Raw genomic sequence first — 26,946 nt, 5'->3', positions numbered from 1 at the left:
TACTAGGTCTCAACTTTCACTTCTGTTCAAATCCAGAGTTATAGCAGCCAACAAATGATGATTCAAAGTAGCAATACTGTGCTTAATGAGCCCCAAGAAAAAAAATCTCGGACCAAAAACCTTTTAGCCCCTCCCAGATTAGATTCAGGTTTTGAAAGTCACTCCTTTGAGGGAGCTTGGCTGCTTTTGACTAGAGGGTGACTTCAGGGCATCTCCAGGTCATGCTGGGCAGGATAATGTGAGGCTGTGACCTATGTCCACATCCTCACTGCCACTGTGTGTTCATCCCTAGAATCCTGGCTGCATCCCTTCCTGTTGTCAACATGTCAACAGACGGCATCTTGCCTTACCCTCACTGCCAGGGACAGTTGGGATAGAGATTATGGGGTTCGAGTAGCAATACTGAGTGCCTACTGTGAGTTGCATATATCAAAGACTATGTCCCATCCTTAATGAATTTCCCAAGAACACTAAACTGTAAAAACTTGGAGCTGGTGAGCCCCCAGCTTTCTGATGCTGTGTGATTACACAAAATACCCTTCACCCTCCCCGTGTGTGAGAGACACACTTGGTTTTTCTCCATGAGTATTGCGTAACGAGGGACCGGGGGCTACAGTAGTATACCGTAAAATAATATTTTGTTGATAAAATCACTGTGTAGTTGTTTCATGAAGGGACATGAGAAGAATTAAAGCAAATTGTCCACATAGAGCAAAATAATCGTTTTATGTTGTTTTTAGCTTCAGCGAGAGCCAAGGCCTTTCCCGAAGCTCAAAATCCTTCGAAAAGTTGAGAAAATTGATGACTTCAAGGCTGAAGATTTTCAGATTGAAGGGTATAATCCTCATCCAACTATTAAAATGGAAATGGCTGTTTAAAGTACTTGTAAAGGACTTGTCTAAGGGATATTGTCAGTCTTCGGGGGTGGACTGAATGCCCAGGTGGAAGTCCACTTTGCTCTAAAGGAAGAAGGAACTAGGTCAAAAATCTGTTGGTGACCTACCAGCTGTTATTCACAAGCTTGTCAGCATGCTGCCCCTGGCAAATGTACCTGTACTACTTCTCTGAGTAGTAAAAGGTCTTGAGTTTGGTTAACTCACCAAGGATATATGAAAATGCCAAAATTGTGAATAAAGTCAGGGGAGTGAAAATTTATATACTTTTTTAACCAAAATATGTACATGCATTTCAACCCCAGTTTCATGAAGGACAATAAATTTTAAGAATTATATAAGCTATTCCCCCAAATTTGAGCTAAGTAGTTATATCAGTTGTAAAGTCACAATAAGCAGAGTGGCCATGAACATTGAAAGTTACGTGTTTTATATATTGCTACAATAAAGTTATTCTGCATTCATCTGGGGTTTTGTTTCCCCTCTCTATTGCCATCCTACTTGGTTCTGCCTAAAATAGGTTCTGCCTAAAACAGTCTGTGAAATGCCATGGTCCTGCCCACTGCTGTTGCCATTGTTTGTCTCAGTATGCTGTGAATTCTCTAAGAATATGCTGAGGTGGAGCAAAAAGATGCTAAACCACTTCAGGGCTAATCATGCATGCCAGATACCCCATGGTGCTGCAGAACTATTTTTATTCTGTTAATTTATGACAAGTGTTAAATGGAAAAAATAAGGAATTATCCCAACAAATTGTCTACCATGCTGCTTATTTTCAAAGTACAGCTTAATGTCTAGGTGCCAGCACTTAATAGAAATTTTGTAATCAAGAACAACTTTGTGGACTTCTCGTTAATTAAATCTAAATTTGCTGAAGGAGTAAGAATCAAGTAATAATGATTACAGAGCTGAATCCTGAGGTTAATACAACTTTCACCTAAACTTTTTTGATTGGTAGAATGATATCTTTCTCCTATTTTTTGTAAAGCCATACCCGAGAAATGTGAAGCCTTCTCACTTAAAAAAGAAAAGGGTGTTGCGGCTGAACATTTAATTCTCTTGAGCAGCAAGGAGTTTCTTCCAGACTTCGCCCTCTGGATATCGGTGTTTCTTTACAGAGTCCTCCTTCATTTCAGTTGAATAACCAGCGTCCTATCAAAAACAGAAAATGGAATAGTGTTAATAACCACCTGGAACAAAAATATGTTGTTTTATGTATTTCTGCTGCTTCTAGAAATGCTTTTAAACCTAAACCAGAGGGAAGTGAATTAGTATATTTTAAGTAGGTTTTCAGGTTGTTTGGAATGAGGGGGAGGGACACACTTTATTGGCTGTCTCAGGATGAGTTAACTTCTTCCTCAATCACACTTCCTTTGGTAGCTCATCCTCTGGTGGTGAAAATGAGCCCCAATCTCTCAAACATGAGGATAAAGGTCCAGGTAACACGAATACATCAGAACCTCTCAGTTCACTAACTTGCTAGGCAGCGCCGGCTTTGCTGGTTCTTCACACAAGGAGTGTATGTTTTAAGGTCTCAGCTGGTGAGAACAGGCTGGCATTAGAGAAACCCTGTCAGCGGCAATTTCACTCCCAAACCCTGACCTTCAAGCCTTGAGAATTTGCGGTGACTACTAAAGAGCCATTTGTAGTTTCTAGATACTGAAAATAAACTCTAAGGAGACAAAGCTTTGTGTTCCAGGGTCTGGCTCATGAGAACAAGTACGCAGGGGTTCGGCGCGTGCTTCCTCGCGGAGGCCTCCCTGGCCAAGCTCACCGTAGGAGGCATGTAGGAGGCGTTCTTGATTACCACAGGATACTTGAAGTGTTCGTGCAGGTGGTCGACATATTCACACATCCTAAGAGGAAGGAATCAGATGGGGGCAACAATGCCGTAAGATAATTCACGAGTACTGTTAGAGTAAAGGGGTGAGCACCACGATGAAGAAAGGGTGGAGGCTTGGCTGATACCACGTTTTCCGATGCAAAGTACCACACAATCAGTAGAAATCATACTTTGAATTTTGAATTTGGATCTTTTCCCGGGCCCCTGGCACGCAGTGTGATCTTGCAGCGAGCGCAGCTCTCTGCCAGCCACATGACCATGAGGGTGCACAGCCCGTACATCGGTGACCATCCTGTATCCTGCATGTGACCACTCTGCTTCTCACTGCATACAGCAGGCAATAAACGATGTGAGACACTGAGCACTTTATTTCCAAACAGTCTTTGCGTCAGATGTTGCCTGCCTATGTAAGTGCTCTGAACATGTTTAAGATGGGCTAGGCTGAGCTCTCATGTCCAGTAAGTTAAGTTTATTAAATGCATTTTAAACTTAGGATGGGCTTATCAAGACATAATCCTAACATAAGTCAAAGCTCTATATAGGTTTTGTGACCCCAAAAGGCACCAATTTAGATTCCTTAAGTATCTGGGATTATTTGGGTGCCTTTAGCCAAAAGTTAGATGAATAGATTAAAATCACCAATTGAGGTCCCTTACAGATACACATGATTTAGAAGAAGAGCGCAGGTTTCAGGATCAGACCAGTCTGTCTAGATACAGTATCACCCACTTTCATTTTCTGACCTGGGTCCTAACTGTTGCCTTAATTATTGGCTGATGAACAGCTGGAATGGGCCAGCCCTGTGCCTAGTGCCAGGGATACACAAGGGAACCGGCCAGGTAGCCTCTTGGTTTCAGTGGCATAGATACTAAGTAACCACGATATGTGCTATGCTGATTCTAGGGAACAAGCCACAGAAGAAGGAGCAGGGTAAGGCTGTTCCACAGAGCCACAAACAGGTGTTGAGGTGTGACAGCACATGTCTGCCTGGGGACTGTTCTTGTGCAGTGGCATGCTGAGCAATGGGATCTGTCCTCAGGAGGGTGGCATGAGGCATTGTCACCCACCCACAGTACACTGCTCAGGGCTGACCCTCTTTTTCTCATCCCTCAACATTTGCAGGATCTTTCCAGGTTGCTCAGAACCTCCCCTTGGTCTGCCTTCAGGAAATTAGAGGTGGCAAAAGCAGAAGAACTGAGGAATACTCACTTTTTATGGGATAAACATTTTAGGCTTATTGCAAGGCAGCCTCTGTCTACTTACTACCCAGCTGAAGAAAGAAACCATTCCTTTATAATTGCACCCCCCTGTGCCCTCACAGGCCCACTTCTCCTGCACTCTCCTTGTGTTTGCATTTCCCACACTCTTCTGTGCTTTCACTATATACTTCTAGTGAGCTTTCTCTGGTCTACACTAATTCCAGAAGGAAAGGAAAGCACAATAAAGCCATCTGTGTGCAGATGGCTGCAAGGAGACTATCTTAATTTAAAGCTCACCTGGGCATGTTGAGAAGGTGGAATGAAAGAAAGATGCATCCAGATCATGGAAGACCCCAATGTTGGGAAGAGGAGATTGGACATAAGCAGGGAAGATACATATGATGAAAGCATGGCTTTAGAAAGTCAACAGGAGCTAGTTGATGAAGGAATTCTGAGTCCCATATGATTGCAACACTTCCCCACCCCCACCCCATGTACTTAGAAAACAAAGTGAGTCCTCTCCCAGCAGCCCGTCCTCTCAAAGGAAAAGGACCCTATTCACTGCAGGTCTCCGCTGTTACTGCTCCATGTGGAGAAGTGGGAGCAGAGCCAACACTCTGGGTCACAGGATAGAGCAACAGCAGGGTTCTTAGTGCCTCTGGTGGCAAGAGCAGAATTTAAAAGATCTGGCCTGGATTGAGGGGCACTATTGATGTTAATGCCACATTACTGACCTGTTTTTAAGGCTGGCAGAAACTGATATGAAGTCAAATATACTCAGGTGCTGAACCAATTCGCAGAGGCCAACTCCACCAGCATGGGGACAAACAGGAACTAAAATGAAAACAGACATTTCTTTTTAATGCCGAGTAGGGCAGGGAGGGGGAGTGGGTGGTGGGTGGAAGAGGACTTGTGGTGTTCCTTGTTGCCCACAAGTGATTAAATCTTTAATATTTAGGGATGACATTTCAGGATGAAAATTGTGAAAGAGTCCCTGATTAAGACTAAATGAGAGTCAGAAAAAAACAAAATGACAAATTACAGAGGGAACCACAGGTGTGCAGGGGGTGCAGAAATGGAGGTTTGCTTTCAGCTCAACAGAGCCCTTACTTTCAAACTTTTTGGCCATCAGCAACACTGAGAGGTTCTCGTTGACACTTCCCAGCCTGCAGCTGTCAATCTGGAGAAACTGCAGAGCTTTTGCCTGTAGAAGTTGCTTAAATATCACTCTGTTGTGGCACTAGAAATAGAATTAATATAAAACCACAGAAGAGTCATTCTTGGCCTTCTGGATCTCTAAACCCGGCAACGCTCCAATTCCGAGCCATTCATCAGTGGCCTTCAGGAAGCCGGGACTGTGTGTGTTCCTTGTTCTCCCTGGGCATAAGGCAAGGCCTGATACTACAGGCTGGGGACCTTCCACTCCTTTACAAATCTGCTAGTGGAACAATGAGTCATGTAAAAGTCACACCGACTCGCCATCTATTAAAGAAAAACCATCACAGCGACTGGCAAGTGGGAAATGAAGCAAAGCATTAGGATGAAATATGGTGATAGCAACAAGCAGGTGGCACAGATGACAAAACAACCGTAGCGGAACAGCGCTGCTCCTTTTACTGGAAAAACAGAGAATCTGTGCCTTCACACGGCTCTGCCTTGTGGGCTGACTGCCGAAGGTTTTGGCAGGCACTTGTGCTTCATTTATAAGCACAAAAAGGGAATGCAGTAATGTTTACTTAGTTTGGAAGCTGCTCTCTTAGAACTGCCCAGTGGATTTTATGCCCTTGCAATAGCACCTTTAAATTGCTGCCTTCTAAATTTCTATTAGACACTTTGAAAAAGATAAATGACTTTAGTCTTGTGCATTACAGAAAAATATACAAATTTTTTACTACATTGAACTCTAGACTCTAATGAAATGCTGTAAAATGATCCAGTTTCTAAGATTAAGAAAACTTCCCAACTCAAAATAACATGTCCTCAGTCGGTGGCCAGTGTGTACTGACCCCAAGGAGATGTCTCTTACCTGTTCTCCTGTGGCAACGCCAATTCCTAATGGGACCAATGCCTATAAAATATAAGGCAACCTAATGTTATTTTCCTAAGTTTCTGAACTGATATTCCTAATGTTTAAAAATATTTAGAGCTGTTTGTTTAGAGCTGTTGCTGAGTTTAAGAAGTAGCAGAAGGCGGTCCAGAGCATGTGTGTGTACACAGGAGGGCCATATGTGTACAAGGGGTGGCACACGTGGGCACACAGGAGGTCATGTGTGATCAGGGGGTGGCACACGTGTGTGCACAGGAGGGTGGTGTGTGCATGGGAGGGCGGTGCGCACATGGGGAGTGGCACACGTTTGTGTACAGGAGGCGTGTGTGCGCATGGGTGGCACACATGTGTGCACAGGTGGCCGTGTGCACACAGAGGAGAGCCAGTGCTTGCCATCAGCTCCCTTCCTGGGAGGCTCTGCAGATTCTCTCCTGCAGCAACCTGGCCCCTGCTCTAGTCAGTATGCCTGCCAAGTGTGCCTGGCCCTCCTCCTCCTCTCTGGGGCCCCAGGCAGTGGTGTGGAACTGGGAGACAGTCACTCAGTAGTGGCTCGTCACAGATGCACAAGGGTCCAGTCCATGGCTGACTCCTTCCCACAGGTCATTGTTCCCTTTATTCCCTTCTTGTGGTCTCCCTGATGACCCCCCTGCAGTGGTTATTCTAGAACCCTCTCCCCTCAAGCACAGTGCATGGCCTCAGATCCTACTTTATGGCTTAGGCTGAGCTCACTCCTCCCCTGGTGAACTCCTAACCAGGCGAGGTGCTGGAATCTTCTCCTTAACTCACAGCTGCTTTTTGTCCTCCCACCTGAAGCTCACACCCCTTCCACCTGGGCTAAGGCCGCGCCCTCAGCCCCGTGGGGGCTGCAGTGCTACTGACACTGTAGTGGGCATCTTTGGTTTCTCCGGGCAGGTCTTCTCATTGTTTAAGGAGTAATAGCAGCGACACTAACAGCTAACACACTCTCAGTGTGTGGTGGGCAGAGTGGAGGGCATTCCTTAAATACAGGCTTTTGTGGAGGGTTCGACACAAGGAGATCATAGGCTGATTTACTGAGAGTAACAGGAAGGGCCCCTGATCCCCCACCGCACATCCCAGTAGGACCCGTGACTTCATGGAGGACACATAGAGATCTCCCTTCTAGAACTTGGAATTAAGACTGGCCTCAGAGTGACATTTGTAAGATCAGCACATATGAGGCAGAGTATAGCAATGCCGAGTCATCTCGGGGAGAAAAAATTGTTCCTAGGCAGGTAGGACTTGGCTATAAGCCAAAGGAATGCCCTGATCCCATGCCACAGCAGGGGGAACAGGGTTATCAGGTGCAGTACGGGGTCAAAGGCCCGTGCTGGCGGTACCTGTGCATGCACTACCAGGGGAGCGACGAGGCTAAAGGCACAACAGATCTGGTGCCAGAAGCAGGGACATCTCCCCAGGCAGATGGACGCGTTGGGCCATCTTGGTCTGACACCACCACACAGTCAAATCCCACGATCAGTTCCTACCTGATCTTTCACTCATCCAGCAGCCTTTGCTTGAATATGGCCACTCATGGAGCTTGCTCTGGTCACAGGATTCAAAAATCCTGTGCTCCCAAAGTTAATAGTTCTCCTTATAAATGAAACACCAGGCTTCCTGGCTTTATACATCAGTGCTGTACACTTGGCTAACAGGAGGCTCTCCCTGTGAGACAGGATGTTTCTAGATGTTCTGACCTATCAGGTTCTTCCTAAATCCAAAAGGGAGAGATGCTGGGCCCCCTAACTTGGGTGGATTTCCGGAGGAAGTGCCCTGGCGCAAGTGCTCTAGAGAAACAGACAGGCAACCTCCTGTTGGGGAGGCCTGACCTTGACAATAGCTAAGCAAACGTTTTCTTCTGAGTCAACCAGAGGAACCTACACTTTTTGTTTCATTTTGGGTGAGTAAAATATTTTAATAGATGTTTATATTTACAAAGTATGGAAACTTTTAACTTATAAATCTCTCTATATTTACAAAGTATGAGTCTATTAACCTTTAGATTGCTGGTAGCCTTTCAACTCTTAGCAATGAACTTTCTCTACCTTGGAAATGGTGGCGTGTCCCAGGATGTCATCAGGGGAGGTTGGCTCCTCAATCCACAGTGGCTTGTACTCTGCCAGCTGTGACACCCACTCCACTGCCTCAGGCACATCCCAGCGCTGGTTGGCGTCCAGCATCTGCAAGGAGGCAGAGACCCTGACAGTGAGGCCCGCCTGGTGCTGAGCTTGCTGCAGGGCCCTGGCTCCCAGGAGGAGAGGCTGTCACTCCATGCCACCGAACGCTGAGCAAACTTCCCTGCAGGAGCCTGGCACTGCCTCTGCAGAGGCCCAGCACTCAGCCAGAGCAGAAGGAGCCAGACAGCAGCCGCCAACTGGCACTTTGGCTCAAGAGGAAACTAACCTGCACAGAAGTTACGTAACTTGCTCAAGAACAGAAAGTCAAGTAAATGGCAAGTGCAAGTCCAGGCCTCTCACTCCAAGGCCCTGCCTCACTGCATGCTGTGATCCCACCTAAAGCCAGCAGCTGGGTGTCAGAGACCAAGAAAAGGAGCCCTCCACTTGCAACATGTCCCACTTGGAGAAGACAGACACAGGGAAGGGTATCTCTAGCAGAATGTGCCAAGTGGTAAGAGTTCTCTCACAGGACGCTGTGCTCGTAACCCAGAATCAATTTGTATCCTAAGTTATTTGGATCAGGATGATCTCATAAGACAAAAGTAGCATCAATTCATGTATAAATAATGGGACTTCTGATCCGTTGAGGACTCAAACTTCTATTTTAAGTTATGAAACATGCCTCTAAATCTTCATAAAAATTGTTCCTATAGAGATGAGGAGAGAAAGTCTCTCTACAAGTCCAGGTGGGTAAGAGCAGGGCAGGTGGGCAGTCTGGACAGGAGACAGCCAGGCTTCTCTCAGCTCTGCTGTTCTAGGATTCTAATTAGGACCCACACCTCCTCCTTGGAGATGGAACCCTGGGGCTTCTGCTATGGTCTCACACACAGACTGCCTCGCTGTGACTTTCATGAAAATACTTGACGCATGAGAAGTGCTCTACAAAACACTCATCAGGAATGACTGATCCTTACATTGACCTCAGCGAAAGTTCCAGCATTTCTTCAACAACGGCTCCCTGAGACCCACCTACCCACCTACGTATTTGTGACGAAAGGAGATTAAATGATTGACACACTGGGGCACCAATGGGAGACTTGTTTGCTCAGGTGCATCTATGCCGGCAAGAAGGAACAATCCCTAACCCTGGTCTTAGTCCTACATAATAAAGAAATTAAAAACTATCAGCCCCCTCAGTTTGTTTGTTTGTTTTTTTAAGAGTTCGCCTACTGCAAGATCACAAAGTGTACTTCCTCTGACACTGAGTTTAAAAATTCACAAAGTCTTCAATCTGTGCTTGGCACCAGCTGTATTCTGGCTCTGGACAACAGCTTTGTACAAGGCTGCTTATTTCTCAGTGGTAGGAGGGGATATTTACCAACGTCTTCTCAGGTCCAATCAAATGTCTGATGAGTCGGCATCTACGGATGTCATCCTGGAGATCAGCACCAACTTTTACCTTAAACCTATAAAATGAATTTGGTCTGGTACTTTAGGTCTGTTCCCTAACTTGGCAAAGACACCTGGATTTTCTGCAGAAGTGGCTGTCTGTCAATAATTCACAGGTCATGTTTTTTAGGGACCTCATGCCCTATCCCAGTATTCAGACAAGTCATTGGAAAATAACCCTGAAAACATACTTTCTTTACTCTGTATCAGAGCAGTAACTCTAAATTGCCTGCTGACTCCAAGTTAAGGAACCGAGAAAGCAGTTAGATCCTTAAATAACATTAAGTGAGTTTTCACTGTGCCATGAAAAGGAATTAAGAATGAAAAGCCACAGTCAGAACTGAAGAGAAGAGCAAGGCTGGGAAGGGGAGCTGGGAGAGCCATCCTGTTACATCTGAACACAAAGAGTATGATGGATATAATGCCTCCATCTGCCTGGTCTTAGAGGGCCTCACCCCAGATCAGCTCAGTGAGAGGTGGGCCCCAGGGGCCCCATGGGGCAGCAGCCAGAGGCTGGGGAGTAAAGAGCCGCAGCACCACATACCTGAAGAGCAGTGGGGAGAATCCTCAATTCATGATTCATGAGTAAATTTGAGGAGAATCCTCCTTGGAGATGGAACCCTGGGGCTTCTGTTACGGTCTCACACACAGACCGCCCCTGACCAAATCTTGCCTCTCTGGTGCCGTTTGATCCTGACTCCCCTCCTGTGCATCACAGCTGGGCCCTGCGGGGAGCTCCCTTGATTTGTTTTGCTGCCCAGCTGTTCCCCAGACCTGGGCCTCTACTTCCTACACCATGACCAGGAGAAAGGATGGTCAGCCCGAGAATGGCACTGCCCCGAAAGTGACACCACCATGGGGAGGCCTGCATGGATTGCCCAGGGTCCTCCTCCACTTCCCGTGGGGCCCACAACTCACAGACGCTGCACATGCAGGCATCTGTTGCTCTTCTCTCACCTCCGTTCAGCACTAAGCACACTAAAGAAGACACTCCAGTCCCAGGTGGGAGCTTCAGCTTCGGGATGCTGGACTTCCTGTGCTGAGAGGCCTGCGAAATCGCTTCCCTGCCCTCTCTGACTCACCAGGTCTGATGGATCTGCCCATCCAGGGTGTGTGGAAGGAGAGGGGCCGCTGGTGCTTACTGGGTGCTGGTGTGAATCCCAACCACGCACCCTTGCAGATACTCTGATGTTCTAGTAACTTTGAGGAGAATCATGAATTAATATTATTCCCATTTTATATAGAGAGAAAATGAGATTCAGAGAGGTTGAGCAATTTGCCCATGATCACACAGAAAGTTCTTGCAGATGAGGGAAAAAGGCAAGATGTGAATTCCAAATTCATCAATCCTAATTCCCTTTCCACTGCTTCATGCTGCTTCCTTCAAGTTCTTCCAACCCAACCCTTCACAACATTGAAGAGTTAACAAGAATTCGTTGCCTCTCAAACTTTAGAGTGCACACAAACCACCCTGGGATCTAGTTAAAAGGCAGATTCCTATGCAGCAGGTCTGGGACAAGGCTGGAGATTCTGCAGTTCCAACCAGCTCCCATGGATTGCTGATGTTCCTGCCCCACAGACTATACTTTGAGAGGCAGGAGGCTGGGTGGCTAAACATGAGTGGAAGTCAAGCAGAGAGCTGGTGATGAATTACAAGCAGAATGTGCCACCTTCAGCTGCACTGACAGATTTATAATGACCAGACAAGTGGGATGGTCCATTTGTGTCCTGCACTGCATCAGGATTCATGACCACTGACAAGCACAATTTACCCAGAGGAAGCCCCCAGGATGCCCAAGTCCATAACCGTGCAGGAGAGCAGGGCTGGTGGGTAGTCTGGACAGGAGACGGCCAGGCTTCTCTCAGCTCTGCTGTTCTAGGATTCTAATTAGGACCCACACCTCCTCCTTGGAGATGGAACCCTGGGGCTTCTGTTATGGTCTCATACACAGACCACCCCTGACCGAATCTTGCCTCTCTGGTGCCGTTTGATCCTGACTCCACTCCAACACAGCAGCCTCCCTGGGCTGCTCACTGGGAGAGTCAAGTTCATTACCACACAAATAAATTACCTGGTCCAGCCGTCCTGCAGGGCTTCCATGCAGAGCTGTGGGGAAAAGAGCACAGACCTCACCATAGAGTTGGTCTAAAGGGCCCCTCCATCCCCTCTGATGTGTTTTCACAAACACTACGGCTGTAGCATGAACATGCGTTGTTGAATTAAGAGCAAAAACAGCTTAGCCAGCAGACCATAACTCTTTGTACTTGTAGAGAGACTTTCTCTCCTCATCTCTATGGGAACAATTTCTTTAATTGTCACAACATTCTTGGCAGGGGAATGGAGCACTGATAGCCCTCTTTTTAAAGCAAGGAAATTCTATGGCACCCATAGAACTAGTGGAAGTAAGAATATCGAACTGGAACTAGTCTCTCTCTCTCCCTGCTGCAGGTGCAGCAGGATGAGAAGGAGTGATACATCACCCACACACTGATCACATGCCACATGCCAACTTCTGTGCTCTGAGCACCACGCAACTTACAGCATTTATCTGAATTCTTAGAAACACTCACAAGATAATATTATTCCCCCATTTCCCAGTGAGGAAGCTATGTGACATTGTACAATGTTACTCTGCTGCCTCTGCCTGGCAATCAGACTGTCACCTTCCAGAACCCAAGGTCCTGAGGTCACAGGGTCCCAGATCCACAATATGAGTGGCTTTACTTTTGCTCAAGTATGTTCAGAATGAGGCCTTGGATCCATAACGACTTAGATAGGCTAACGAGAAAATTCCAGAAAGCCAGGAATATGAACCCTGCCTACAAAATGAAGTTCAAATGCCCACCTGCTTCAGTGTGTTATCTGAGTACCCCAGCCAGGCGCACGACGTGGTATAGGCAGGGTAGCCATGCATCCGCATTTGCTCCTCTGTGGAAACACAACACTTGTGGACATTCTGTGCTTTCCAGGGACCTGCAGAATTAGAACTGCCCATAGCTGAGCTGCCGCCCACTGAGAATCCAGCTGTTCTCTGACCCACCCTTCCCAGGCACCCAGCGCCCAGTCCAGCCCCCTGGCTGCATTCATGACCATGCAGATTCTGAGGATGTCAAATCCAGGGGCTCAGGAGAGCCTCCTGGGCCACCCCAGTGGCCAAGGGCCATCCTGCATAGTCATGCTAGGAGGCTTCTTCATCCAGACTCAACCGTCTGTCAGAGGGCTTGACTGTTGGGCAGGGGGCATCTGAGCAGACAGTGCGAACCCCAAAGGGCAAGGACACCCCAAAGTGGACAGTGACAGCAAAAATAATGAAGGAAATTTCCTCACAACCCACCTCTCTCCTTTTTACCAACTTGACCTTTCTGCAGTATTTCTGGAAAAAATAAAAAGCATCATCACTCTCTCAGACAACAAAGCATGCTGCTGTGCTATTTACACATCAGCAGGCGCCAGAGGCTTCCAGGGGCATCACTTGAGGATGACTCACCAAAGGCTTCCTCCTCAGTCAGGACATCGGTGATGTACCTGAAATCTATGCAGGATAACAGCGTCCTGGGGTCCTGGCAGTGGGACAGAAGGGGAAAAGGCACAAATTAATTCACAAGCACATTATGTTTCTAAGGATCTGCTTACACTGACACATGAGACTTATCCTTCCCAGAAAGCACTTTGGGGGTTTGTGTATAAAATGTCTGATTCTTTCATTCTTCAGTGTAGATTCCCTCAGAGGGTCATCACCTCCCAAAGTCCTCAGGCCCTCATTCTCTGGGCCCTCACTCCCTCACCAGCACCCTCCCCTCTCTCAAAATCTAGGCTCTGGTCATTCCAATCCCCCCTGCTTCTGGAAGGAGCACCTGGCATGCCTGAGCCCTCAGCAGAAGCTAAATGGATAGAACAGCAGCTGGTGGCACTGCACACTTCAGGGCTGACCATGATCCTGGGGCAGCTCAGCAGGTGAGGACAGAAGGCTGCCAACCCTATACCCACCTTGCATTATCAGACCTTAGGCAAGTTCTGTCCTGCCAAGTAGGGACAATTCACTTCACTGACAGGAGCAGACAGATTAAATATGAGAGTGCCCAGCATGCCAGCTCACCCTGGGCATCTCTGGCTGTCCTCTCCCCACCTCCTGCTGTCCCACGCTCAGTGCTCTGGCCACACTGGGAAATCCAACATTCTCAGCTGGGCCTCTGGCTGGCACCCTCCCTGCCCTGCTCTAACAGTCAGCTAGGAAGCTCTGATCCCACTCAGGTCTTACTGTAACCAATAGCAACAACTATAACCATTAAAAATTATAAAAGCTCTTTCAACACTAAGATTCTGCTTCTCTTAAGACTACTGGCATTGAAACAGCAAACAGGATCCAAAGGAATGAAGAGTCCACAGGCAGGATTTCACTTTTGGGGATCACCTTCTACACCCCTCTAGGGGATAACCTTGAGCCTGAAAATGGCTCAACAAGTCCTTGTCTTCCCCTTCAGATGGTGCCCCCAAAGCCACCCACAGCCACGTCAGAGAGATGGCAGGAAATCCTCCTGCCCTCACTCTCCTCCGGAAAAGAGACAATGCCTGCTGGCCCAACAGTCTTCAAGGCCGTGGTGTTTTTTGTTTTTCCTTAATGGTCACACCAAATGAAACAGGGCCTTCATTTGCTGACTACCAGAAATCTAGCGACAATCCAAAGCATCACCGTGGAGCAGCTGGTGCTCAGAAAGGTTAAGTGACATGCCCAAGGTCACCCAGCCAGTAAGCGGTGGAGCCCAGACTCAAGGCCAGGGCTGTCTGGGTCTGAAGTTCCGCCCCCTTAACTTGCTCATAATTTTTTTCTCCTCAGCAGCCAGGCGCTCATCCTTGCTGCACACAGGTCAAGGGGAAGGAAACAGCAAGGAACATATCTTAAGAATTCAGTGTTTGGCTCCTTTCCTTCTGGAATCATACAGCACAGACCACAACAGTCTGATCCATCACTTGCTTTTGGCATCAAAATGACAGCATAGTATCTTAATAAGAATATTGTGCTCTTCAAAGTTTGTGAAGCACTTTTCTCATTTAGTCTTTAAACCAGTTCTATGAGATTTCTAGAGAAGTTATGATTATCCCATTTTCTTAGTTAGGAAACAGAAGTTCAGAAAACTTGTACTGTGTGGGAAAATTCCACAGTGGGAAGGCAGGACCTGAACTCAGCCCTTCACACTGGCCCACCCTGCCTGTATATGCACAGCTATTACTTCAAATATCAGAAAAGGAATATTAGACTTTTCTGGTTTTTTGTTTTATCATCACTACAGTGATCCATAGAGAGTCCTGAATATATTTACTGATTATCAAAAGGCAAGTACTCTGTGAAAACCATCTCATTCACAGACACAATTATAATGATTAAGAATTTACTTGACTTTTTCCTGGCTATGTCTCCCCAGGTAAGGGAAACAAAAGCAAAAATAAACAAGTGGGACTACATCAAACTAAAAGCTTCTGTACATCAAAGGAAAAGATCAACAAAAGGAGAAGGCAACCTGACATATGGGAGAAAATACTCACAAATGATATATCTGATAAGGGGCTAATATTCAAAATATATTAAAAAATCATACAACTCAACACCAAAAAAAACAAATAATCTGATTTAAAAATGGGCAGAGGACCTGAACAGACATTTTTCTAAAGAAGACATACAGATGGCCAACAGACACATGAAAAGATGTTCCATATTACTAATCTTCAGGGAAATGCAAATCAAAACCACAATGAGGTATCACCTCACACCTGTCAGATTAGCTAATATCAATAAGACAAGAAATACCAAGTGTTGGCAAGGATGTGGAGAAAAAAGAACCCTCATACACTGCTGGTGGGATTGTAAATTGATGCAGCCACTAGGGAAAGCAGCAAGGATGTTTCTCAAAAAAACTAAAAATAGGAATACCATACAAAGCAGTAATTCTACTTCTGGGAATTTACCCAAAGAAAACAAAATCACTAATCTGAAAAGATATATGCACTCTGAATATTTATTACAGAATTATATACAATAGCCAAAATATGGAAGCAACCTAAATGTTATGGATAGATGAATGGATAAAGAAGAGGTAGTGCATATATATGGTGGAATATTATTCAGCCATAAAAAGAATGAAAGTTTGCCATTTGTGACAACACGGATGAACCTAGAGGGTATTATGCTGAGTGAAATAAGTCAGACAGAGAAAAACAAACACAACTTGATTTCACTTATGTGTGGAATCTAAGAAACAAAATTAGCCAAAAACAAACAAACCATAAATAGACTCTTACTCACAGAGAATGACTGGTGGTTGCCATAGGGGAGGGGTGTGTGGAATGGGTGAAATAAGTGAAGGGGGGAAATAAATTACTGAGAATGTGTGATGTGTTGATCTGGGTGATGGTTACATGAGTGTATACACATGTCAAAATTCATCAAGTTGTACACTAAGATTTGTGCATTTTATTGTATATACATTAATATGAAATATACTAAATAAGAATTTACTTACCATGTCAACAAGTAACTTCCATAGAGGCTTGAAGGAAAAAACAAGAAGAGATTAGTAAAACATGTGTGTCAAATATCCATTATTTTCCTGAAAGTAAATGCCAACTACCACTCCCAAACCCCTGCCCAGCTGCGCACCACATCCCTAATGCTGCCTCCACCCCTCTCCTTTGCTGCCCGCTTCCCACTTCTTTCTTAGCCCCCTCTAACCTCTTTCTACATGTCCTAACTACTGCCAATATCTCTAAGGAGGAAAAAAATCAAACAATTCTCTGTATTTCCTTTTGGGTCCCGCTGTATTTTGTCTTTCGTGTTTAGAAGGCTGTGCACAGAGGAGGGGTTCATTCCTCTGCCATGTGCTGCACTATGGCACAGGCCACAGACGTGCCCCTTAGAGGACTTACCTTTCCCTCCTGCTTCGCCCACAGGTCCCACACGGCATTGAGAACGGCTGCTGTAGCTAAATGCACGACACCTTTCTCGGGACCAATCTGGTTAGGAAGCAAAACATACCACCACTTCTTAGAAATGGAAAAGCTATTTAGGTCTCTGAGCCAGAGACACATTTCAAGAATTAAAAGGCAGCAATGGAAACTCAGATGTTAAACATTAAATAAAAAATTGTTTCTAAGCTATAGAAGAGTTACAAGAATAAGTACAAAACAGTACTGTATAGACTGGTAGTTACCATGGGAGGGGGGATGGGAGATGGGTGAACTAGGTGAAGGGGAAAAAAATTAGTGAGAATGTTTGTATCTCAGTCTGGGTGATGGTTACATGAGTATGTAAAGATGTCAAAATTCATCAAGCGGTACTCTAAGATTTGTACATTTTATTGTATGTACCTCAAAAAAAACCCTGTGTATTTCCTCTCTCTCTCTGAATATATATATATACACACACACACACAGATATACATATATATGTACATAGATATATGCAAATAAAAAATATGTTATATAATATATATAAAATTTATTTTCCTGATCCATTTGAGTAAGTTGCAGATAACGTTTTTAACCCTAAATACTTCAGTGTGTGGTTCCTAAAAACAAGGATATTTTCTTACATAACCATGGTACAATGATCAAATTCAGGGACTATAACATTGATAGAATACTAGTACCTTAAGGACAGCCCACAATTAAATTTCACCAACTGTCCCAATAACATACTTTATTTTATTCTCATATTGCATTTAGCTGTCATGTTTCTTTAGTCTGTTTTTATCTAGAACATCATTTCTTCTTGTTTTTAAGTGCAGTTAACATTTTTAAAGCATACAGGCCAATGGACTTGGACAAGGTCCTCAACATGGGTCGGTCTGGAGTTCCTTCATCACATTCAGGTTATACATTCTTGGCATATATTCTAGGTAAGCAATGATATCGTTTTGTTTCTTTTAGAGCTATCATCTTTAAGCACTTGGGTGAGTTAGTGTCCACTAGGCTGCTGCTCTGTGAGGTTCCCGTGTTCCCTCTCTAAGTGAGGAGAGTAATACTGCCCCCAAATTTTGCATCCATTGATGATTCTTGCCTCAACCAATTATAGCTATGATGGCTGCATTATTGTGAATGTCTAATGTTATCATTCCTTTTATATTATATATTGCATATTGTATTTTCTATTCTATTGTAATGATAAACTTTCTTTTGGTATTTGTTTACTATGTGAATGGACTCATGGATTCTTACATTATTCAATGAGTTATAGGCATTACTGTATGAAATGAATATGAATTACTAACATATTTTTTATTATTATTAAATTATCCCAGACTTCGCTGGTCATCAAGGGATGCCCTTAAAAGCAAGTTCCACTTGCTTTGCAGAAAGTTAAAGCTGAAAGCTGAGGCAATATGGAACATGTATTTCCTGGTGCCTTTCTCTGTGCTCGGCCGGGAGACTGAGCAGAGTCAGAGAAAGACAGAGCCAAGGGCAAGGTCCTGGTGATGGGGCTGATCTTAGTGTGACAGAATCCTTTCTCTAGAACCTCACTTTTTTGATGCCGTGAACTTAGGGTTCAAATACAGACTTAAATACATGAAAGATGCTCTAGGATCTATCTTTTTAACTTGTTCTTAATAACTTTCTCCTGCAACTCCAATATAACCCATATTATCTCTCCCCCAAAAAGACTGCCATTCAGTAGTTTACCCTCTAGAGAGTCTAAACCACTTCTCACTCGGGGAGCAGAGATGAGGTACATAAGGGCAGCCACTCTCAGGATCCAAATACATCCAACTCTCACAGAAAGGAACTAATTACCTCAAAACACAGATGGTCTGAACGGTTCAAGCCCTAATTTTTCTGAGTAAAATGTTTTACCTTAAAATTGTAAGCCTGTCTCTATTCACATCTGTCATAATGTACATGTTAGACCTTAGTAACATTACTTATAGAAGCATTTTACGTTTTAGCCCCCTTACCCATCTGAGCTGTCCGTCACTCGTGAGCTGCCTGTAGAAGCCTCTGAAGTCACCAACAATGTCTTGGAGGTCCTTGTTAAGCACATGGTGGGCAAGGGCATTCACAGCACAGACAACTAGTAAACAAGGATTTAATTCTTGATAGGTTTGGGTATGAAGTCAACAAAGTAAGATATGAAAGCACCACAAATAATGTGTGGATTTCATGAAAAAAAATTAAATACAAAAGGCATATGTTTTTAAAAATTGCCCCAAATATGGCTTCTGTGGTTGTCATAGGTAGTATCACACAAATACACTAATTGTTAAACATACAGAACTTAATTCCTGAGTACAGCAAACACATTCTGAATGGTTGCCATGTGAAACACAAAACTGTAGATCTGAAAGTTTAAATCATGTTTCCAAACTACTCTCTTGTTCACTTTGTAAAGTGTCTGGACAGTCATGGAAAACCAAACCTTGCTTGTTCACTGACTTAAAGTGTGAGTAAAAAAAAAAGAAGATGAAGAAGAAAAAAGAAATGTCTCATTTTTGTCAAGCACAGGAAATCTTGGATTCACAGCATAACACACTGTTAAAGATGAAATGAAATGAATTTGCAGTTAGCACAATACATGTAAAATGTTAAAGTATATGAAAACACTTTTCATAAACATTAAATTTCTTACTACTGACTTACTTATGATAGTACATTTTTCCTAAGTAATTTGAAGATTAAATTTAATTTGGATCAGCATTACCACCAATTATTTACTTTTGCTGTTTTATTTTAAAAACCCTTATTGTGTTATTTCAGAGGAAAAAAGTAACAAATTGAATAGGAAAGACTGTTCTATTCTTCACTCATTCTATACAACACTTACACTACATGTAAATGCCCAAAGTAATCAAATCAAGTTATCAACTTAGCCCCACCGAAATTAATTTGCTATAAAAAATGTTTATGAACTTGTTGTTTGGTGTTGTCGTTTCTTCATTATTAAAATTCTCAAGTCATTTCATAGGATAGTTGGAGAGGTACAATTTTACTACCTGTCAGATTTTAGGAGAAAGATGTTTTTGCAAGTATTTGAAACATGCTCTCAGGACTTGCCAGGCTTTTATGTGGGACAGCTCTCAGATGACTGCACTTGCTCTCATATGTAGCATTTAGGGCTGGACCAGCCACTCTAGGTTCTCCAGGGCTTTTGTTAATGGGACACAGAACCATCCCAGTTTAGATATTCATTCACCAGACTTTTGAGGAAACAGACTCTTCCTCAGTCTGTGATGGTTGGTGCTCTTGGATTAAAGACATCTGAAGAGTAAGTCAGCATCTCAGAGAGAGGTATCAGTATCTACAACAGATCTCCATCTCGTGGTGAGCTGCTGGCTGGGAATCACTGACTAGAGCACACCCTGGTTGGTGTCACAGTGGCAAATGCATTTAACCAAGTTGAGGGTGATCTCATCTCTTATGGCTCAAAGAGGCACACAAGCAACACCAATCATCTATAGCGTGTAGATTTTTCTCACTCAAAATGAGCCCAGGAAGGGCAAGTCAGTAAAGCCTATGGATTACTGTGGGTGTCTTAGCCGAGTGCTAGTGTCACCCTGTAAGACTGTTTTTAATCTCTTGAAAAATTCTTTTTTCATCTTTTTCTTTTCCTTTTAAAAATTGTATTGGTCAATTCCATACATTAAAAAAAAAAACCGTAACCGTCTCTCCCTCCCTGTCTTCCTCCCAGTCTTTTGCCCCACCCCATGCATGCATTCTCTTTATAGTAATGAAGAAAGCCTTATTTTTTTCTCTTTTTGACCCTAAAAGAGTGATTAGGTAAGTAAGCTGATAAAGGCTGCGGGAGAACTATGATGAGCTAATGGAATTTTTTTCCACGTTAATGGGAATACAATGAAATGCGTTCAGTGAGACTGCAGTGAGTCACCTGAAATATGTGGCAGGGTTAGAGTGAAAATGGATCCTGTGTATTATGGTCTGCAAAGGGCGGAAGCCAACTACATCACTTACTAGAGGCACGAGAGATGGGAATTGATTTACCCGTGCTGGGTGGGGGTGGGAATGGACGGGGGTGAAGTTGGTGAAGGTCGCGAAGCCCTGGCCTCAGCAGCCGAGGAGGAGAGCCCTGCAGCTGTCCTCGTGAGCACACAAAGGGCACAGGGTCCCTTCCCTGGGTGCTCGAGTCAGCGAAGTTCAAAGTCTCGGCTGTTGACAGAGTGGTTCCAAAAGCCTGTCCTATATGTATGTTGTGAGCTTCCTGAGTTTTATGCAACCTTTAGAGGCCACCCTGTATGGTTTGCAGTATACAGAAAGCAGCTTCCTAAAGTGCTCAAACTTATACCAGAGATAATTAAAGTCACAGGAGAACCTGAAATGCAGCTCACAAACCTATCACAGTCAGAGGTCACTGCCTGGGGAAGTGTTTACAGTAAAGAGCTGACTTCATGGGGAGGTGGGCAGGGAATCAGGCTGAGTCTCTTCCTGCTATTGGGCAAATTCCTAATTCTCCTTGGAGACTCATCTCAAAGCCTCCCCTCTGCTCTGAAGCTGTGCCTGGCTCTCCTGGATGATGAACCAACCCTCTCTCCCTGTAACTGGCAACCATTTTTAGAAAATATTTCTTCTCACGCTGAACTTTCATTTCCTTTATGTCTGTGTGCCTGAGAAGTTCGTGCGTTCCTTCTCCTTGTATGTAGAATTCCCTTTTCTTTTGCTCTTGTTAAAATTATTTCTCCAGTGCCTGGAAGAGGGACTGGCACATGGACACTTGAGGGATGTCTGCTGGCCTGGCTGACAGCACGATTGATGCCAGCCTTGGGAAGAGCTGGAGTGGCGGCCACCCTGGTAGTTTCCACTTAAAGCTCAAGAAAGGTTCTCTTGTCCTACACACCCTCTCTCTCCTTTTATCTGCTTGACAGTATTAAAATCTTACAGTAGGGCAAGATTTCTACTCTACAGCTAAGAGAGGACTGACAGTGCAGCGACCCCGGGGAGAATAAACACATTACCACACAGTTGGAGAATCTGCTCCCTTCCTTCCCTGTCACCATTTGGCCCTGGCACCTAATGATCCATTTAAATTAATCTGGCAAGGTCATCTTCTTGCACTTCTTGACTTTTGTATCCTGTGCATGGATTATGTATTCCAGAAAAAACAAATAATTTGTATTTAAATGTTCTGGACAGAAAGCACCTCAGGTAGTCAGAAGGTTCTCATTAGCTCAGCAGCTGTCTGGGCCTCCGTTTCCATTATGTCTACAAAATGAAGGGTCTCAAGACCACCACCAAGCTTAGAGGGAAGTGTGCCTTCCTCATGGCCCAGGGGCATCCTACACAATCTACTCTTCTGAAATCAGGCAGAGCCAAAGGCCTTCTCAGACATGAAGAGCAGTGAACTTGAAACCACTTGGCGTAAAACAGTTTGAAAAGTAGGCTCACTGGCACAGCATGGTAAGCCTTGCTATATGAGTGCACATCTGTCCCTTCTCATGTCCCTCAGTCCCTCGTTTGATTTAGGTTCTCAAAGTTCTGCAGAGAAATGGATGGAGGAGATTCAAGGATTCTCCTGCAGTCTATCCATGACTGCAAGGAAAGAGGCCAACTTCTGCTCCTTTTTCCCAAATTTCTCCCAATGAAATAAATAACCATAAAAGCCTGCTTTTACACACTTCAAACACTGTTAATACAGAAGAAAATAAGGTCACAGGTTCAGGTCAGAACTGGAACCTAAGTGAACAGTAAGCACTCTGGAGGCTTAAGGGAATGTTCAACTCACCAACTTCAGTGCCTTTTCCCAGAGTGAAGGTAATGCCATAGCCCTTGAGTCCATCTTCCACATCAGTCTCTAAGATGACATAGGCAGCCGAGTAGTCGGGGTCTGTGTGCTACAGGAGAAATATCCCCCACCAAACAACACAAACATGAGAAATCCAAAGGTAATCCTGAGAACGACATCACATGAGAATAGAAAATGCAACAGGGGATATGCAGGAAGTGCTCCAATGTGGTGGAATCCCAATGCCATGCAAAGAAAACGTAGGGATTCTGAGTGGACAAAGGAGTCAAAGTATCAGAACAAGCGCAATGTGTACATCTGTATTGCCAGTCTGCAATTATGTCACCTTTGATGTCCCGCTCAGTTTTAAATCCAGGAGTTTCGCCTGCAGCTCTGTCAGCTCTTTGAACAGAGCCCATTCACAAGCAGCTTCAAGTTGAACAAGCCCAGGTTTCAGAAAGCTCTTACACAAAACTGGACTTATCTTAAATGCAGATAAAAGAGCAACTGTCTTCTTCCGACTGCAATGTAGTGAAAGAGGGCATAAGTTCAAGATCTCTGGGGTAAATAAAGAACTAAAGCTTTAAGACAAATCAATCCACTTTTTGCTTTGCTTTTTTTTTTTAACTACTCTCTATTTACTACTTAACTACTATCTACTTTACTATTTTTAACTACTATTTTTCTACTATCAAACAGTATTTTAATAGTGTTCACTGACTGACTACTATCAACTCAACATTACTTGATACAGAAGATGGAGAAGTAAAAAAACAAGTCTGTCTCTAGAACTTTCTCACACAGTGGGGAGAAAAAGCCAATATGCATGACTAGACATCTGGACGGGCAGCGGGACAGGTGATATAGGCAAGGGAGAGTGACAGGACATCCAGAGCTTGGGAGGCAGAGAAGTGAAGGTGTTGGTCTACAAGAGAATTAAGACAAGATTAGATAGGTGGTGTGGGGGCAGATGACGGAGACCCCCAAAAGCCAGGTAGAAGTCCTGAATGCATTAATAGGAATGTAAGGTGCAGCTATTTAACAGTTTTGCATAGGTCTATGACAATTTATTCTCATTTCTCTGTTATTATTACACAATATTTATTTTACAGGCATTCTATTAAAAAAGCTTTCCATGATTTAATTTAATCCTCACAATGACACATAAGGCAAGTGCTCCCGTCCCTGTCTTACAGATACAGAAACGGAATGTGAAGAGGCAGGCTGAAGTGCCCACGTTGAGGGAGGGGAGGAGGCACGCTGCAACTCACAGGCCTGTGGAGCAACTGCGCTGCTAAGCGCCAGCGGCAGGTCAGACACTGTGCAGGTCGCCGGGGGGTGCAGACACCTGTGCTCTTGAGAAAGTTACAGCTCAGAAGCCATGGTTATGGAACTGCGGTACTAAGGGGCAGGCAGAATGGGGTAAGTCTCTGGGAGAGGGGCAAACTAGGAAAGCCAGGTGGAGGGGACTACCAGCTGAACGCCCGGACCTGGAGGAGGTACAAACCGGATCTGCACTGCCCAGTGGAGGCTGGGGAGCTCTGTGATGGGGGAAGGACACACTGGGCCTGGGAGGGGAGACTGTCTCAGGTGAGTAACTGTGGCCCTGAAGGCAGTGAAGGGGCAGACAAGGAAAGACTTGTGTGTTCCAGGGTTGGCGACCGGCCCAGTTTGGCCGCTGGGATCCTGAGGAGGAAGCTGGGACATAACGCTCCCAGGCAGACACCACGAATTCACCACCCGAGCACAGTTGCTGAGCTGGTGGAGGGGAAGCTCTCACTGACGCCTTCTAGGAGCACCAAAAGTAAGAGATGAGCCAAAAGCGACTGGAAGCTGTTGGGCCCCGTGGCCAAACGATCCCAGAAGGATCGGGAGGGGGTGCAGGGTAAGGAAGACATGTGCTTGGAGATGGATGGCCAATGTCCAGCATGAAGGTGGGAAATCCAACGGGCAGTGTCCAGATGGCAGCTGGGCATGCGGTGGGCGGGAAGGCCAAGATGACACCTGGGACACCTGGCAGGTGTTGGCCAAGTACACGGAGCAGCTCTGGGAACGTGCAGTCTGGCTGGGGCAGAAATAACAAGGGTGACTACAGGTGAACGAAGGAGACAGAAGCCGATTTCAGATTAAGGACGAAGGAAATGTGAAGGACAGAGGCAAGAGGCAGGACCAGTAATTTGGCGTGTGGTGGGGAAGGGGCAGAAGCAGGAGGAAGCAGGAAGGTGTCAGGGTCAAGTAAGGACTATTCCAAAGTGGAAGCCCTGTCCACGCGGAGGAGAAGGAACCATGGGAAAAGGAGAAAGTGAAAACGAATATGCTGGAGGAAGGAAGGGTAAGAATGGGGCAGCAGCAGCCAGGAGGGGTGGCAGTGGGGACACAGGAGAATGGATTCATTTGGGAGGACAGAGAGGGCTGCTTTGGAAATTGACTTGCAGAGACCCGCCAGGGGCGCTTGTGTTCAGTCTTCTCGGTGAGGCTCGGGCAGTCTTCTGACTGTTAGGGGGCAGGCCTGGGGCCGAGGAGGGAGGGTGTGGTGTCAACAGCCTCTCAGGGGAAATGGGAAAAGGAGAGGAAAAGTATGGCTGGGAGTTGCCGGGGTCAGCCGGAGCCGGCCTGCAAGCCTGGACAAGCAAGCAATCTACAAATATGCCCAGGCCTGAGTGGTCCACGTTTCCTTAAAGGGCAGTAAGAAGTCACAACTGGAATTCTTTGCTTTTAACAGGTATGGGGAACAGTGTTAAGGCTCTTCCATGAAAACATTCTACTTATTTAAAAGGCTCACTCTGCTGCTAAGTGCTAAATTGCTGGGCCCAGCCTGCCATGAGGGCACAAGAAGCAGTTCCACCAAGAATTGCAAAGTAGCACATTCTACTAAGGCACTTGAAAATCAGCGCACACCACCCACCGTATCTCTGGAAGATAAATACTTAAGTATTTATGAGTTTGCCATAGATGTCAGATAATGTGTCCTAACCCAGAGGTCATAATCCACTCACTCTCAGAGACAGATTGCATTTCTTAAATCATTCTATACAAACCAGACTACTGTAACACGTCACAAATTCAAAGTAGAGAAAAGTCTAGGCCTTCTACTTCAGTCTCCTCAGATGTAAAAAGTAGTTATAGCCAAACTTATTAATGGACTTCTCTGTGTCAGGCTCTTTACAGGCATCTCATTTACATGTATGAAGCAGATACTATTATAGCCATTTTACAGAGGAAAAACCTATGCTTGCAGTGACTGAGTGTTTTACCCACAACTGTTATACCTCAGAGGGCAAAGGTGGTTGTTTGGATTTTACAAGCCAGTAAAATTTCAAACATTTATTTGGAGATCCACAAAGGATTGCCGACTGTGTGTTCTTTAAGTCATTCACCAAAATATAAGAAAGGACACGTAAGGATTTTAAAAAGCTGGAAGAACTTAATTTCAGAACAAAGATATTCTTTCAAATGTAATAACTCTAGTTAGCATTTTTTAACAAGAGGCCTATGTTTAACAACTATTTCAGGAACACAAACAGCACAGGTAATATAATGGTATCAGTGTGCTCTCCATCCCTTTACAAAGCCAACATCACACTGTAAAGGGTCCTCAGGCACCTGTTCCCCTCCTTTGCACCAGTAACAGGAATGTTTCTCACTCCCCAGCACGTGTTCCCACATCCATCCCACACTCGTGCGGCCTTGTGTTCTAGTGCGCCTAGCTCCTCAGTGGAGGGAGCGGAGCAGTGAGGGTCCAGGGGTGATGCGCTGGGAGGAGTCCTGCATAGTGCTCATATTTGGGAAGCACTGCCCTACACCTTTTGTGGGGGGTGGGAGAGCAAAAATGCCCTTCAGCATTTAGGTAGGAGTCAAAGTCCTTGGCCTTCACTGCACTTCCAAAAACTTGTATTTGCAGAACTCTTGGCAGTGACAAATCCTTCACAACCACGTTTGCAGGTAATTTCATGAGAGCCCCCTCTCACATGACCCAGAGTTACCTCCAACTGGTCTGTCTGGTCTCGCAGCCAGACTGTGACTCTCTCATTTCACAGATGGGCCCAAGAAGCCTAGGGAGGTTGGGCCTTCTCCAGGTCACACAGCAAGTTGTGGCCGAGGCAGGACCACCATCCAAAACGCGCCCCCCCCGGGCTTCCTGGTATCCATGACCTCGAACCCCAAGTTCTCAGTACAGAGGAAGCCAGCAGCGCGTTCTGGAGTGTCACTGCTGGGGACCCGACAAACCCATTTTGCTGTTGTTGCATATTATACATTCTACCACTCCCAGCAAAATGCGAATCGTAAATGTGAAAGCAGAAATACCACACAGCAGCAAAGAAAAATCAGAAAGATAAAAATCCGGAAGCAGGAGAGTTTCTGGACACTTTTGTACCCGGTCTGTCCCTTTACAAAAGCATAGGTTCCAAAGTTAGGATCCTGCCCAGGACCCGCGGGGCTGTCCGCGAGGAAGCGGGCCTGGCGTCGGCGCGGGGACGGCAGCCGGCGTCGGGCAGCGCTTACCATGGCGTCCGAGCCGTGGCCGCCGAGCGACGTGGGGAAGCGTACGTCGCGGACCGAGAGCCGAGAGATCCTGCCTCGCACCATGTCGCCACGCGCCCGAAGACCCCGGCGCGGCCACCTCGGGTCGGCCCGGTCCGCGCGGCGGGAGCGGTGGGGCC

General features: G+C 45.4%; 2 protein-coding genes across 10 annotated transcripts in view; one reads left to right on the top strand and one right to left on the bottom strand.

The window, feature by feature from the left end:
* The window catches only part of TYMS (thymidylate synthetase), a 9,466-nt gene extending 8,109 nt beyond the window's left edge, over positions 1–1,357 (top strand). Inside the window, exon 7 of the mRNA XM_036905825.2 lies at positions 741–1,357. Coding sequence (XP_036761720.1) covers positions 741–878 — 138 coding nt within the window. The 3' untranslated portion in view covers positions 879–1,357. The remainder of the gene's footprint in view (positions 1–740) is intronic.
* The window catches only part of ENOSF1 (enolase superfamily member 1), a 27,329-nt gene extending 383 nt beyond the window's left edge, over positions 1–26,946 (bottom strand). Inside the window, exons 1-17 of one of the 9 annotated variants that reach the window (XR_008998310.1) lie at positions 26,789–26,946; positions 22,286–22,394; positions 18,510–18,625; positions 16,486–16,572; positions 16,083–16,109; positions 13,055–13,127; positions 12,902–12,940; positions 12,413–12,495; positions 11,639–11,673; positions 9,496–9,583; positions 8,046–8,180; positions 5,962–6,003; positions 5,046–5,175; positions 4,670–4,769; positions 2,668–2,749; positions 1,888–2,045; positions 836–959 (exon numbers count right to left, since the gene is read on the bottom strand). Coding sequence is in view for 7 of the 9 variants with exons in the window: in XM_036905818.2 (XP_036761713.2) it covers positions 1,944–2,045; positions 2,668–2,749; positions 4,670–4,769; positions 5,046–5,175; positions 5,962–6,003; positions 8,046–8,180; positions 9,496–9,583; positions 11,639–11,673; positions 12,413–12,495; positions 12,902–12,940; positions 13,055–13,127; positions 16,083–16,109; positions 16,486–16,572; positions 18,510–18,625; positions 22,286–22,394; positions 26,789–26,872 (1,332 nt within the window). In the remaining 2 variants the exon portion in view is untranslated. Of the gene's footprint in view, positions 1–835; positions 960–1,593; positions 2,046–2,667; positions 2,750–4,669; positions 4,770–5,045; positions 5,176–5,961; positions 6,004–8,045; positions 8,181–9,495; positions 9,584–11,638; positions 11,674–12,412; positions 12,496–12,901; positions 12,941–13,054; positions 13,128–16,082; positions 16,110–16,485; positions 16,573–18,509; positions 18,626–22,285; positions 22,395–26,788 lie in introns of those variants that run through there. The other 8 variants (XR_008998311.1, XM_036905818.2, XM_036905819.2 and 5 more) reach the window with 8 other exon arrangements.

Source organism: Manis pentadactyla, chromosome 6 (genome assembly GCF_030020395.1).
Source record: "Manis pentadactyla isolate mManPen7 chromosome 6, mManPen7.hap1, whole genome shotgun sequence".
Taxonomy (NCBI): domain Eukaryota; kingdom Metazoa; phylum Chordata; class Mammalia; order Pholidota; family Manidae; genus Manis; species Manis pentadactyla.
This window is presented reverse-complemented; position numbering and strand designations above follow the sequence as displayed.